General features: G+C 52.7%; 6 protein-coding genes across 6 annotated transcripts; 3 read left to right on the top strand and 3 right to left on the bottom strand.

Annotated features, from left to right (window-relative positions):
* The first annotated feature begins 18 nt into the window (after positions 1-18).
* Positions 19-2,126, top strand: BO82DRAFT_147529 (Zn(II)2Cys6 transcription factor). The gene is made up of 4 exons (XM_025630134.1): positions 19-289; positions 343-1,155; positions 1,211-1,414; positions 1,501-2,126. The coding sequence occupies exons 1-4, from the start codon at positions 111-113 to the stop codon at positions 1,997-1,999; spliced, it is 1,695 nt and encodes a 564-aa protein (XP_025489093.1). The 5' UTR covers positions 19-110; the 3' UTR covers positions 2,000-2,126.
* On the bottom strand, positions 2,123-4,603 carry BO82DRAFT_356886 (PEX28-32 family peroxisomal membrane protein). Its single transcript, XM_025635857.1, has 3 exons — positions 4,345-4,603; positions 3,040-4,244; positions 2,123-2,981 (listed from the first exon to the last, which is right to left on the bottom strand). The coding sequence occupies exons 2-3, from the start codon at positions 4,219-4,221 to the stop codon at positions 2,343-2,345; spliced, it is 1,821 nt and encodes a 606-aa protein (XP_025489092.1). The 5' UTR covers positions 4,222-4,244; positions 4,345-4,603; the 3' UTR covers positions 2,123-2,342.
* A 325-nt stretch (positions 4,604-4,928) lies between these two features.
* BO82DRAFT_341477 (import motor complex subunit PAM16) lies at positions 4,929-5,488 on the top strand (the record flags this gene model as incomplete). The annotated part of the gene is made up of 2 exons (XM_025633552.1): positions 4,929-4,996; positions 5,084-5,488. Exons 1-2 carry the CDS (start codon positions 4,994-4,996, stop codon positions 5,486-5,488), a joined length of 408 nt encoding a protein of 135 aa, XP_025489091.1. The 5' UTR covers positions 4,929-4,993.
* Positions 5,489-6,294: 806 nt separating this feature from the next.
* Positions 6,295-7,970, top strand: BO82DRAFT_147512 (D-arabinose 1-dehydrogenase (NAD(P)(+)) ARA2). Its single transcript, XM_025630133.1, has one exon. It carries the CDS (start codon positions 6,454-6,456, stop codon positions 7,705-7,707), a length of 1,254 nt encoding a protein of 417 aa, XP_025489090.1. The 5' UTR covers positions 6,295-6,453; the 3' UTR covers positions 7,708-7,970.
* Positions 7,971-8,538: 568 nt separating this feature from the next.
* On the bottom strand, positions 8,539-10,916 carry BO82DRAFT_147499 (putative topoisomerase family protein TRF4). The gene is made up of 3 exons (XM_025630132.1): positions 10,057-10,916; positions 9,310-10,000; positions 8,539-9,258 (listed from the first exon to the last, which is right to left on the bottom strand). Exons 1-3 carry the CDS (start codon positions 10,818-10,820, stop codon positions 8,656-8,658), a joined length of 2,058 nt encoding a protein of 685 aa, XP_025489089.1. The 5' UTR covers positions 10,821-10,916; the 3' UTR covers positions 8,539-8,655.
* A 162-nt stretch (positions 10,917-11,078) lies between these two features.
* On the bottom strand, positions 11,079-12,374 carry BO82DRAFT_147491 (GFA family protein). Its single transcript, XM_025630131.1, has one exon. The coding sequence runs from the start codon at positions 12,242-12,244 to the stop codon at positions 11,183-11,185; it is 1,062 nt and encodes a 353-aa protein (XP_025489088.1). The 5' UTR covers positions 12,245-12,374; the 3' UTR covers positions 11,079-11,182.
* Between the last annotated feature and the right edge of the window lie 1,038 nt (positions 12,375-13,412).

Raw genomic sequence — 13,412 nt, 5'->3', positions numbered from 1 at the left:
ATTAATCCGATCTGTTCTATGTTAGAACTTGTACAACATTCCTTGACACCGCTAAAGCTCATTGTTCGATTCCCACCGGTCCTCGGGTTTCTGCCCATGATAGCCTCAGAATGTGGGATGACACTGTGACTGGAAACCGAGTACTACCTCACGCCGCTGTAAACCCATTGGCGGCACAATACCAGGCCGTCAGTAAGAGAAGATACAGGAGAGAAGGCGGGAAATGGACACGCACTGGCTGTCTGACATGTAAACGTCGCCGAAAAAGATGTGACGAATCTAAACCCGGGTATGTCTAGTGCTCGATGACCTTCGTTGTCACTGACTGAACTCGTTCATTAGATGTCGTAGTTGTGCTAGATTAGGACTACAGTGTGAGGGATATGGCTCAATATGGGCAGAGCCCTTGAACCCGTCAGCACAGGTCTTCAGTCAAGCAGAACCAACAAAGCGCAGGAGACTTAGCACATCGTCTTCCAATTCCTCATCCTCCTTGGGACGAGCAAGTACGAACTCGCCATGCTCAAGCTCCTCATGGCTACATTACCAACCAACTACCCCTACCACTTTCTCGGATTCTGGTGCTAGTGATATGTGTCTATCAAATGCCGATGACACTGAGGATGAGGTTGACCAGATGCCAGCACATACCACTGCTGAGAATAGTGCCCTCGCTATAGTGGCACTCACGCCTTGTAAATCCCTCAGTCATCTTTCGCACTCAGAAACGCACTATCTTCAATATCACATGGAGCTCGGTTCCAAGTTACTCGCAAATCTTGAGAGCGCCGACAACCCTCTACGGTCTCTGATCATACCTCGGGCCCTATCATCTTCGCTTCTTATGAAAGCTTTATGCGCAGTATCGGCGACGCATTGTGCGAATCGATTAGCTGCCCATTCAGAGGCCCAAACTGCTGCCACCATGTATTACATTCAAACCTTGAATGGGCTGCAATCTGTAATCTCGGAACATCCCGCTGGAAGATTTCCTGATGAAGCCATTCTCGCGGTGGCTTTGCTCTGCAAATACGAGATTGTTCGTGGAAGCGTTAAGCAGTGGGTAGCGCATCTGAATGCTCTCCAGAAGCTAGTCATTGCACGGGGTGGCTTTGGGGCATTGAATCATGACACCCGGGAGTTCTTGATGGGCTTGTATGTCGTCAATCTCATTCTCCAAAAAAAAGGTCATACTAACAAAGAACAATAGCTATATCTATGCTCATAATGTTGCCAAAATCAGTAGTCGCAAGCAAATAACCTCCAGCATGCTTGATATGGAGGACGTCAGGATCACCAAGCTCGATATATACATTGGCTACGCGGAGGATCTTGTCAAACTCTGCGCAAGGATCGCCGATCTGCCTTCCCTAAGCCATGACCCTGTAGCTTTAGGAATCGAGATTCATGCAATGTGAGTCACCTACCTCTCTAGAGCCTTTCCCCAAGCCGTCATACTTTCAATTCCTCAAACGTGCATATAGCTGATACATACCCCAGTGATACACTACTGCATGATTGGACGCATCAGGACATGAGGTACATCATCCCCGAGGGTATCACAGAAACGAACCTCTGTCGCCTCCGCATGGTCGCAAATTGTTTCCGCGATGCGGCATACATCTACCTCCATTCCATCCTAGAAAAGATGAGCAAGGGTACGAAAATTACCATCACTGCAGGCCCGTGGTCAGCGTTGATCTCTATGTCGAGGTCGGACGCCCTGCAGATGCTTCTGAGCAGGATCCGAACGGCATCGCCCCTCGATGCCCACTGCGAATACTCCGCGCTCACATTTCCATTGCTCATTGCCGGCTGCGAGATCAGGGCACCCGAGGATAAAGAGCTTGTTATGACATGCTTGAGTAGCCTTGAGGTCAACTTCGGGATTGGGAATGTTAAACGAGCAAAGGAGATGCTACACGCTCTATGGGCTACTGAAGGAGTGCATTGGCTGGACTTGCTGGATCAATTACAGTGGGATCTCATACTTGCTTGATATGGGAGTTCTACTTTGAAGAGGGGACGGATCTCCGGAGGTGGAGAGGTATGCCCATAATGAACAATTTCTGAGTCCAAGGCATATATGATATCTGTTTAGCCAGTTGATAGAATGAAGATGGGCGACGGCGCCAAAGTTTGAATTACCAGCACATTTATATTTGGCTAGAATTGTAGGGGTATCTTCATGTCGTCGCGGCGTAAGTACAGGACAAAGATGGTCGAAGCGCCCAAGAGGCCCAAACTCGACTAATGGGCGTCATAAAAAGCCAGATGCTTCACTCAATGGTCAATCTGAAAGGTCTGTGCACCATGCTGCATAATGGATTTGTGAACCGAGATCAGCTCAATCCCATATTAACCTCGTCGCCTAGCCCCAATTCTCGCTCTGCCCGTTCGGTTCCTCCTGCGGCTCGGGCAGCCCATCGATCCAGCTGATCCTGCGCTCGAGTAACTTCCTTTTCTCGGATGCTACCATCTGGTCCCTGACTGCTGCTGTAACTGGCGGTGCCGGAATAGTTGGACAGTTTTCGAGAGTGAGAGATATTAATCGGCCTGGAAGGGGCTCTCCCGGATGGTGGTGGTGGATTGGTACTATTGGCAGACGTTATTCTTCCAAGATCAACGGAGGAGTTGTTGGTGGATGTTGGTGGAGCAGAGGAGAAGCTGCTGTTCTTGATGTCGCTTACACTCTTCGTGCTCCCGAACCATTGGCGTCTCCGTGACTTGGAGGAGGTCGAGGGGGCCAGGCTATCGGTATCGCCTCCGCCGCTAGTATCCGCCGGACGCGCATCCACGGTGCCGGTTGTTTTCTTTTTTTGTTTCTCTGCCTCCAAGGCTTGGGACAGACCGGATGTCACTGCTGTAGATACGCCCTCGGCTGCTGCAGAGGGCATTTCAACAAGCTCGGCGTCGCGACACCATTTCCGACGACGTGTGTATCGGTCCCAGCCGTCCTGGCCACGGCGACCCTCATTCCACTGCGGAAAATTAGCTAGACTGCCTGGGTTGAAATTGAGACCATAGAGCCAAACTCGCCTTGTTGTCGTAGTAGACCCATCCTCCACCGTCAGATGACTTGGCATCGGAGTGTCCCTTTTGGTCATCGGCCCCTTCGATATGCCACTCGCTGCCATCGACCCACCGCCACTGTGCATTCCCACTTTGAACGCCAGGTAGCTCGAATTCGTCCTTTGAAGGTACCGGGTTCAAATGCTCGTCGGTCCAAGCAGCACGCTCGGAGGGGAAGAGAGAGTACGTCCAACCGATGCCCAGCCAGCGACGCTGGTTCTCATAGATGATGAACGTGAATCGGACGCCGGAGGAATCCCCGCGCCGTCTCGTGGCGATGTTGACCGCATGCCCGTGGCTTTGCATCACGGCTGATAATGTCTTTTCCACATCCGACGAGAAAGACAGTCCAGTGATCATTGAACAGATTTTGCGGATGGTCAATGAACGCCATAGGATGACTCGACAGACCCTTGCCGGTCGGGAGTGATAGGTGATGATGATAGTGCCAAAGATCATGACTACGCGACGAGTGGTTATCAAATACAATGGCGGGAGGGTCAAAGCAATCCAGATAGGCGTCACAAATAGGATTCGGAAGAAGAGAGTAGTAAGAGCTGGCCGGGTGGTAGCAGATGTAGCCGTCCTTTGCGTTGATAAGAATTCGGTCAGCTCCACGAGAGGTTCCAACAGTATGTTGCACCGAGTTGTGAATGTCCTAAGAGTTTCAACAATCTCATCTAGAGTCTCATTGCCATGAGGAGAGCTGTCGGATATGGCTCTTTGATGGCTCTGCTTCTCAGCAATGTGAGCCCTAGAGGACAAGGGCGAGTATCGTCTCCAGTACATGCCCAGAATGAGCCCGACCACCAGCAGGACTGGCCCTGCCCACAAGATGATGACCTCGCCATAAAGGACCAGGGTCCAAAACACGGCCACCAGTAGGAAGCTCTGCCATCCGTCCCCAGTTGTCCATGTGAGCAAGCCCACGAGTTTATTTAGGGGTAGAATGAAGGGGTGCGAATAAGCCAAAGCGCGGGTTATTTGAGGCGGAGTGGCTACTAGAAGAGGGGACTTGCGGTGTACAATGATACTTGAGCGTTGTCTCGAGGTTAATGATGAGCCAGAGATGGTAGTAGGAGAGAAAGCAGCGACCGTCGGAGGCTGAGAGTCAGCATGGTCCTGCGCAGAAGAAGATGACGGGGCCATGGAATCTATCCACGGAAGTTCTTCTATCCCCGCATATTAGTATTTTGCTGACGGCCGACACCAGAGTGATATAATGAGGAGGATGCTTGAGGAGTGTTGGGATGCGTTGAATGTCTTACATACCGAGTGCTGCCATCCAACAACAGAGACGTCATATGCATTCGCCAAGGGCATTGCGGGCGGTGAGCGGAGAAGAAAGTGAGGAGGTCGCAAGGACGAAGAAGTACGGCGGAGTAAAAGAGGAAGAGGAAGGAGAAGGCGGAGGAAGAAGAAATAGGAGAAGAGAAGGGACAGGCGAGAAGCTTCAGCAGGCGGTAGGTAGAACTAGTATTTAGTAAGTGAAAAGCCGATCCATCATTCTTCAAATTGCGGGGGCCCCAGGAAGCACACAGAGGAAATTCGGATTGATGAAGCCTTTTTCCAAACAATAGTCGTAGTCCATGTTGGTTGTTTGGTCGGGAACATGTGACAGGGACTTCTGACCGAGCGATGTACTTACTGTACGAAGTACTGAATAACTGTAACTATCGAGTGTAGCGTGCCATACCGTACCGTACCGTAATACACCAAACGTCACCAGTAATTCCAGCACTTCCCCGGTTCGGACTAAAATCACCGCCGAAAATTTCCCTCTCTGTCTGTTTCGATTGCCATCCAAACCTGGCTCAACTTCCCCTTCAGCCAGACCAGACAACAAATTCACACCTTAACTCCCCCCCCCCCGCCACCAGTGCTCCCTCCACTAGATCGGCTCTTAGCATTACTACGCATCATGGTATGTGGTCGGCGAAGCTTTTTTTCCCCTTCTCTCGACGTTATTCTGTTTCCAGACTGACATTTCCCGCTCTTCGCCCTTATCTAGGCCCATCGCATCGTCACCCAAGTCGTCGTTACGGGCGCCCGCGTCTTCGGTCGCGCCTTCGCCGAGGCCTACAAGCAAGCCCAGGCCTCCTCCAAGTACGCCGCGCAGACAGGCAAGAAAGTGGGCGGCGGGGCCGCCTCTGGCTTGACTCTCGACGAAGCCTGCAAGATCCTCAATGTCAAGCCCCCACAGGGTGGTGAGACCAACCTGGAGCAGGTGATGGAGCGCTTCAAGAAATTGTTCGACATGAACGACCCTCAGAAGGGCGGAAGCTTCTACCTTCAGAGCAAGATTCTTCGTGCCCGTGAGCGGTTAGAGATGGAGGTCCGACAAGCGGAGCGCCATGCCGCCCAGGAGAAGGAATTGCAGGAGGGATGGAAGCCCAAGGTGTATAAGGATCGGTGAAAAGCTTGAACCTAGTACAATCGGGAAGCTTCCACATCTCGAATCATCCATCCTTCTTCTCGGTTCCCTCCGCCCACGTTTTCGATCGGTTCCGCGGCTGGTAAAAGAAGGATCGATCGCGCCAACCGTACTCGACTGAACGGTCTTGGAGACTTTGCCGACCTATCTCTATTCTTCCCTCCGTTGATGAGGGCCTTTTTTTTGCAGCATAGCATGGCGTTTTTGGTGAATCCAAGGTTTCTTGGATTGGAAGACTTGTTCTCGATTCCCTCGATTTCGATGGCGTGCCGCCCCCACCCGGGTCGGACCCAGCACCTGAGTGGCAGAAGGGTACTGTTGTTGCTGAGGTTAAACCCCTCCAGACGGACAACTGTTGCCTATCGATGCATTGGGTCCGAAACGAAGTTTGTTGTGTACATTATTTGAAGAGGTGGGACTTGAAAGCGGACAGGGTCAGAGTGGTCCTTGCTCGCTCTGTATGCTTTTTGTTCCTCTTTTGTTGATTCTCCCCTCCTGTATTTTGAGCGCTGAAAGGCGATAGCTTCTGTGGCTGTGATCCGACCATCCACAACGTGCATATGTATAAATAAGATCCATGCTCTATTCTTGTCTCTCGGTCCAGCAACGTTGCAAGAAACGTAGACCTCACGGCTTCACGATAGTCGTTAGTGCGATTCACCTACTCTCAGTAATCCCAAGTAGGTGTGATAAGTACGGAAAACCCATCCGGCCAGGGCCAATCCTCGGGGGTTGTGTCGGAAATGTTTGCCTGCTCCCCTCTTCCCTCCCTCCCGTCCCCGCGTCGGCGCCTTCTTATCTCCGCAACGTATTTTTCCATCTTCCCCTCACTTGCGTTATTACAGGCTATATACACCCCCAGTGATCTACTACGGCACCTACTTTTCTTTCCTCCAACCTTCTCACCAGTCTCTACAGTCAGAGGATAAGACAGAAACGAAAGAACAATGGGTCGCCCTTCGACACCCCTCTCGGCGCATCTGCCGCCCCTGATCATGGGCACCGCGACTTTCAACACCCAATATAACCACGACCCGTACGCACTCCCGACCACGGAGCTGGTCCATCGCGCTCTCACCGACGGTGTGCGCGCCTTCGACACGTCGCCATACTACGGCCCAGCCGAGGAGCTCCTGGGCCGCGCCCTGGCCAGCGAGGCCGTCCGCACCGCATTTCCGCGCCACAGCTACCAGATCCTGACCAAGGTGGGCCGGATCGCCTCCTCGTCGTTCGACTACTCGCCGCGGTGGATCCGCCACAGCATCCGCCGGAGCCTGCAGCGGCTGCACACCGACTACCTGGACGCGGTGTACTGCCACGACGTCGAGTTCGTGTCGCGCGCCGAGGCGCTGGAGGCGGTGCGCGAGCTGCGCCGCATCCGCGACACCGAGGGCACGATCCGCTACGTCGGCATCTCCGGCTATCCCGTGGACGTGCTGTGCGAGATCGCCGAGCTGGTGCTGCGCGAGACCGGCGAGCCCCTGGACCTCGTGCAGTCGTACGCGAACTTCACGCTGCAGAACACCAAGCTCCGCAGCCAAGGCTTGCCGCGATTGGTGGCCGCCGGCGTGGACGTCGTGCCCAATGCCTCGCCGCTGGGCATGGGTCTGTTGCGCAGGGAGGGCGTCCCCATCGGGAGCATGGGCGATTTCCACCCCGCCCCGGACGGGCTGCGCAATGCCGTTCTGGCAGCCGGCGCGTGGGCTCACTCCCAGGAGGGGGAGAAGCTGGAAGTTATCGCGATTCGGTTCGCGTTGGAGGCGTGGTTGCGCGATGGGGCCCAAGTCGGCGCCATGGGGCCGCCTCTTGCGCGCGCCCCTAACGCGGACTCGGGTTTGGTCTCTGTGGCTTCCAGTGGGACTGAGAAGCGGCTGGGCGTCAGCGTGATGGGAGTCAGCAATGCGAGGGAGTTGGATGAGACGCTTAGCGTGTGGCGGAGTATTCTTGATGGACTGGAGGATGGACAAGACAGGCAGCAGCAGCAGCAGCAGCAGCAGCAGCAGCAGCAGACCCCGTCGGGCGGGTCCCGGGATCGTCAGCACCGCATCGCATATCTGGCGCAGCAGATTCAAGCCATCCTCGGTCCGGACTGGGTGGACTACACATGGGCCAGCCCGGGACCTGACTTCGTCAATACTCTACCTGCTGATCACCTGTCAGCTCTTGAGAAAGCCGAAGATGCTGCTGCGGAGGCTAGTTAGCCGGGGCGATGGAAACCAGTCTGCGACGCCGCCTGTCGAGACAGCGGTTTGGTCTTCTCATCAATAACAGTGACCCTGATGGGAATCTAATCGGTCTGCCCGGCTGCCACGCATTCCCCAGTCGACACGGGCTTTGGGTGGGTTGGCTGCCTACATGTATCCTTCATGAATTCGAACGACAATCTGAAATGACTCATGGTGTATGTGCCGCCTTTCCACTTGCATATCCAAGTGACCAATTTTTCGACCGATCTTTCCTAGAGTCCTCTGCAAACGCTCGTCCACATCACTCTCGACCGCAGCATCCTCCCCAAGGACTCGCATGTAGCGCTTCCTTGATGAGAAAGAGGTGGGAAAGGAGTGTGTAGAAAGAACCAGAGACCCAAAAGAGTCTCCTCGGCTGTACCATTTCGATTTTGCTTCTAACTCATTGCTGCTGCTAGTAGCGTATTGCCTGCCAGTCAGACACTGAACAAGTCTTGCCCTAAATTTCGGCTTCGGTAAGGAGAGCCGCTGGTCTCTGCGGCTAAGACCTCATCGCGGAGCGAAAAGACAAGCATCTCCCATTGCGAATCGGCTGAGGCAAGTACGTCAGTAATTCTGCACACATGTTAGCCCTGTCGAGACTCCAAGATCTCCTCCCTATCAGGCATTTCAAGTGGTGAGAACCGCGAACCAATCTGTGAAACCCCAGGCGCAGCCTTATTTCTCCCATTGACCACAGAGAGACAACAAAAGGCCAGCCCAAGCACTTTCTCCCATAACGCCTTCCAAGTCTACATAAATTGGGTATCTAACGCTCAAAAAGACGCAAGAAGAATAGATAACAGAATGCCACCATGGGGAATACATCGTCATCATCACCAAGCATATGGCATCAATGCACTTGCTGATGAATTATGGAGGATTGTACAAACAACATGCGCTCGACTGTACCATGCCACGGGCTTAGTCTTCGCTAGATGTGTTGGACTCTTTCTCGCGCTGCATAAGATCCCGATCCATGTCTGACTGGGTCTTATACCCACCAAGACTCATTGCTTGCTCATTGGTGATGGAACTGGGAACAGATGGAAGGTCTGGTCGTAGTCGCCTAAGACGTGTCGCACGATCTCGCGCCGCTTGTTGCTTCTTTTGCAGCTTAGTAACCTTCTCCTTCTCCTTCACGGGCGGAGGGGAATTGGGAGGCAGAGGGGGTGGTGGCGGGGCGGTATTAGCCGGGGGTGAGCCTTGAGGTGGGGGTGGGGGTGGGGGTGTGGGAGGCTGATGGAGATGAACGAAGCGGGGATCGCTGTCGAAGATCTGGCGCAGTTGCCACCTTTGCTCGGTATATTCGTCGTAGTTTGCCGCAATAATGGTTTCCAAGATGCTGGCCTTAGGATCCTCTGACCTGGCGTTTGCAATCATTCGTGCCTTGAGCCGTCTGTAAGCTTCAGCAAAAGACCGGAAGATCAAAGCAATCTCTCGTGTGCCGCCAGAAACGTCATTATCAGCATTATTAGGATCTTCGATCGAGAGACGAGGGTTGTTATCTCGGGAGCCGTAGACCTTCTGAAGCCATACTGTCAGCTCTGTTGTTCAGCTAGTTGTGACGGCACTCACCTTATTGAAGTAACTAGGCGGGTTGAAACGGATGGCAACATTTTCATAGTCAAAATGTTTGCCGTAGAATTCAAAGAAATCCATGAGCATACTGCCTAGGTTCGGTGCCGAGTGACCATACGGCATGTGCTGCAATAAGCTTGTGACAAGACAAGTAATCGAGAACCCACCCAATCCACCAGTGGGCACTTCATTGAGGCCTCGAAGAAGGAGGAACTGCTTGATCACGGACACCAGAACAGGCATTGCTGGGTACTCAGACTTCCATTGCTTAAAGGTTTCGTTGGCAACCAGTCCACTGTCGTTATCAAAGGAAAGATCCACTCTGAGACCCGTAGTCTTGTCCACGAATTTGAGGATGGGGACACGAGCATGGGCGATCGTCTCAATTGAGTTGGGCACAGCTATGCTCTGGTTCTTCAGAAATGCAGCAAATGCGTAGATTTGACCTTTCCGCTCGCCAAAAGTCTTGATCCCATGGCGCATAAAGTTCGTTGAAAGTAGAACCAGATCTATATCCGCAGTGGGAAGGTAAAGGCCGGACGCAAAAGAACCGAAGGGACGCAATTGGACACCGTAGTACCTGCTCTGAAATGCAGTCTGCAGTCTAGATACCAAGTCCTCTCGCACGATTTGCTCATAAGACACCGGCTTCACCCAGTGATAGAAGCTTAAGATTTCGTTGTGCAATCTGTCACAGGGTCAGCAGAAGCCAACTTTTTATTTGGCTTGAAGATCGACCCCTACCTGGTACCCAAGTGTAAGGTAGGCGCCATATGATGTAGCCAGGGCGCACCCGATTGAAGTGGGCGCACCCTCCATTCATCAGTAATCGAGCCATCGTTATGAAACCGACTCAGTGGTTTACCAGTCTTCTTCGAAATGCCCTTCAATTCGTCATCATATGTTCTCTTTCGACTGCCCAGCGCCGAATCTCTTGCGTCAAGTTGACGCTTAGGGCCGGTAGGCGCGTTCTCCGGGGGGTTCCTGTCATCCTCATCATCACCCAGCCCACCAAGTGAGATGAAGTCCTCGTTGGTAGTTACTGCATCCGTCTGTGCGGGCTGCGTTGCAGCGGCGATCCGAGCCTTGCGAATTAATTTGACCACATCCACTCGCTTTGACTGACTATCATCGGGCGGGGGTAGCGCAGTATAGGGATCAGGGTTAGACCACCGGGGAGTGGGCGCCGCAGGGGGGGTGGTATTTGTGGTACTGTTGGACTCGACCTCGCGTTTCTTGCGTGGATGAGTGGCATCCGCATCGTCATCAGAGGAAACGTCCATATCCGCCTCTTCGCTGTCGCTGAGGTTTTCTATAGACGCAAATTTTAAGCCAGGTTTACTGTCCGACGTTCCCTGTGCTAGCAGCTGCTCTGGCGTAGTTTCTCTTCTGGTTCTCAGTAGCGGACGCTCGGAGGTACCAGGGCGCGGATAACGAAAGGTGAATTCTTGCTTGGGGCGATACGATGACCGTCGGTCATTTCCCCGGAACTCATAGGCCGGTGGCATGTTGATGAAAGGAGAAGCCCAATACTCAGGGACGGGACGCGACTGGACCTTGAGGAGAATAAGGAAAGAAATGGCGCGTGTTCTACCGTGTTCGATGCGTCGGTTTCATTGTGGTTTTTTTTTTCCGTCTCTTTAGGAAGTGGACGAGACGGGAGCGCATCGCATCGGCCTGTTTCGGGAAGGCGGTGGGTGGGGTGAACGGGCATGCAAGTGAATGGGGGAGTAAAATGGAAGCCAACGTGCAACTTCCAGGAGACAGATTTTACCACTAAGCAACTACAAGTACAACTACTTTCTCGTTATTTACAGCTTGAGGTCGGCAGCCATCCACATGCAGCCGAGCCACAGCTCCAGTCAACTGGCTATTCATCTCCGACTTCGCACTTTTCAAGACCTATCTGTAGCCGGTCGATCAAAGTCTTGTCCAAAGCCATCTCAGCAAAACTAACTCTCGAGGTCGCCCACTCTAGCCAATGGCTTGCTCGCGAACCCTCATCTGCATGAAGCATTCCGACGCTGACATCTATCAACAAGGGTCTTTCATCGCTATGCCAGAAGATTGAGGCTCCACAGCGGCTGCAAAACTCCCGATAAACGCCCGGACTACTTTCAAACCGCTGCATGGTGCCTGCACCGAATTCGAACGGCGCTTTACGGGCATCGAGAAGATTGGCCTTTGGGATGAACGCCCATGGTTGGATTGGACACCCGCTGGCTAGACGACAAGACGGACAGGCGCAGGTCCCAGCCAAATACCTGGTGTTCGCATTCCGTAGCCACCACTTGACATCGGCAGGGTTCTCCGATGAATTGGCGTAGTAGGGAACCAGTAGATCCGACCATGGAGATGTTGCCTCGGTGGAGGAAGCGTCCGGTCGAGTAACGTAGAATTCGACGCCGGCGCAGTGACACTGCCCTCGCAGCTCCATGGAGTCCTGGGGCGAGCGCCCGAGATTCGCCTTCGCCTCCGAGCAGCTTCTATCACTATCACTATTTGAGTAAGCACGAAGCCAGCAGGTCGAGGCCATGGTTGCAGGCTCCCCCTCGAGGAAAGAAGTCAGGCCACCATCGCGCGTTTCAGAAGCCCGCCAATGCCGCACCGATCGAGTCCGAGGCGAATTCGCATTATCCACCAGCAATCCGGCTGCCACGAAATATCGTTCCGAAGGCCGCGAATACGCCAAGGCATGGGCGCCACAGGTTTTACAGAAATATCGAACTATACTCTCGGACTGCTGGTACTCGCGCATCCTGTCCAAGTTCTGTGGCCTTGCTTGTAGGGGATAGTATATAGAGCACAGCATGCCCGTAGTCGTGCGACAGGCGGTGCAGTGGCAGAGATTCAGGGTTGAATGATCTGTAGACTGCTCCAGACTGACATCCTGTGCAAGATTCCCGCACAAACACGAGATGGCACGCTGCATGATATTTGGATACTCTTAGCTTCGTCGTTGGCTGCAATTTGGGAAATATAGATCCTGTTGCACCTAGTCAGACAGACCATTTGGAAACAGGAGAGAAAGGATAACGACAACACGGAAGAGAGTAACGTTATGAGCGCACCCCGAGGCAGGATTAATACTACTTTTCTTGGTTTCAATACTGTCCATACACTACAAATGGTAAGTTAGTGGTTGGTGGGCAGCGCCGGTCCTGAGTAGCCAAAATCAGCCTGACCTGCAGAAATGTGCTCATGTCTCAGGCCCGCTAAGAGGATGAGAAGAGGGTCACGGTCGAGTATAGTACTGTACAGTAAAGTTACTATTCGTTGTCGAGTATCGATTCATTTAGGTAGCTCTAGCCTGGCGAAGTATAAATACCGGGTTGAATGACCCCGCCATGAACTTTTAAGTATCTTTTCTCCCGTGCCACAGACCACAATAACAACTTCCTCCTTCCTCGCTCCTCCCCAATACTCAAATCCAAGGATACTCCTTGCCTATCCACCCATTACTTTAACACCTTCCTAGTCTCATAATCATGGGTAAGTCATTTTATATCGTTTGACTTTCCTTGCTTTCTGTTTTGTCATGTTTGTGTGATGGCCTAATGCGCGGCGGGGTAAATTCAATGGCGGGGTTCATGGAATTGATTCAAGTTATCATGATTTATGACCCATGACCCATGACTCCCCGCTTCCCCTTCGCCTGCCTGCCTTCGGACATCGCGGCTTGCTTTTTCTTTTTTTTTTTTTTTGTCTCTGCTAGCCATTATGGATCACTTGTCAGCCACGTTTGCTAAATCTCGCTCGCCTTCTTAACAGGTTCCGACCACGGTTGCAGCTGCGGCGCCTCTTGCCAGTGCCCCGCCGGCCAGTGCAAGTGCCCGGTATGTTTACCTGCATCCCTTTCAGGTTAAATAGTGATTTATCCAAATATGGCACGCTGACCTCTTTGACCCCTTAAGAAATAAATCAGGTGCGGAGTTGAGCTCTGTGGTGAACAAGTCAAGATGGTTCTGGTCCACGGTTCAAAGGGCCCTGCCTAGCTCTATGTATATGTTAGATCGATAAGATCTATGGCCATATAAGATCAAAATCAAACCACAACAGAGGACAATAATCTTACCTACAACTCAACCTTCCTGCTAGAT

The sequence above is a fragment of the Aspergillus uvarum genome (assembly GCF_003184745.1).
Source record: "Aspergillus uvarum CBS 121591 unplaced genomic scaffold BO82scaffold_51, whole genome shotgun sequence".
NCBI classification, from domain to species: Eukaryota; Fungi; Ascomycota; class Eurotiomycetes; order Eurotiales; family Aspergillaceae; genus Aspergillus; species Aspergillus uvarum.
This window is presented reverse-complemented; position numbering and strand designations above follow the sequence as displayed.

Excerpts from the sequence above, each read along its gene's own strand:
- BO82DRAFT_147499 (XM_025630132.1), bottom strand. The coding sequence starts at position 10,820 with ATGCCACCGGCCTATGAGTTCCGGGGAAATGACCGACGGTCATCGTAT. Across the intron at positions 10,001-10,056 it reads ACCTTACACTTGGGTACCAG|ATTGCACAACGAAATCTTAA; the intron begins GTAGGGGTCGAT and ends ACCCTGTGACAG. Across the intron at positions 9,259-9,309 it reads CGCCTAGTTACTTCAATAAG|AAGGTCTACGGCTCCCGAGA; the intron begins GTGAGTGCCGTC and ends GTATGGCTTCAG.
- BO82DRAFT_147512 (XM_025630133.1), top strand. The coding sequence starts at position 6,454 with ATGGGTCGCCCTTCGACACCCCTCTCGGCGCATCTGCCGCCCCTGATC.
- BO82DRAFT_147491 (XM_025630131.1), bottom strand. The coding sequence starts at position 12,244 with ATGCAGCGTGCCATCTCGTGTTTGTGCGGGAATCTTGCACAGGATGTC.
- BO82DRAFT_356886 (XM_025635857.1), bottom strand. The coding sequence starts at position 4,221 with ATGGCCCCGTCATCTTCTTCTGCGCAGGACCATGCTGACTCTCAGCCT. Across the intron at positions 2,982-3,039 it reads GGGTCTACTACGACAACAAG|TGGAATGAGGGTCGCCGTGG; the intron begins GCGAGTTTGGCT and ends AATTTTCCGCAG.
- BO82DRAFT_147529 (XM_025630134.1), top strand. The coding sequence starts at position 111 with ATGTGGGATGACACTGTGACTGGAAACCGAGTACTACCTCACGCCGCT. Across the intron at positions 290-342 it reads TGTGACGAATCTAAACCCGG|ATGTCGTAGTTGTGCTAGAT; the intron begins GTATGTCTAGTG and ends CTCGTTCATTAG. Across the intron at positions 1,156-1,210 it reads CGGGAGTTCTTGATGGGCTT|CTATATCTATGCTCATAATG; the intron begins GTATGTCGTCAA and ends AAAGAACAATAG.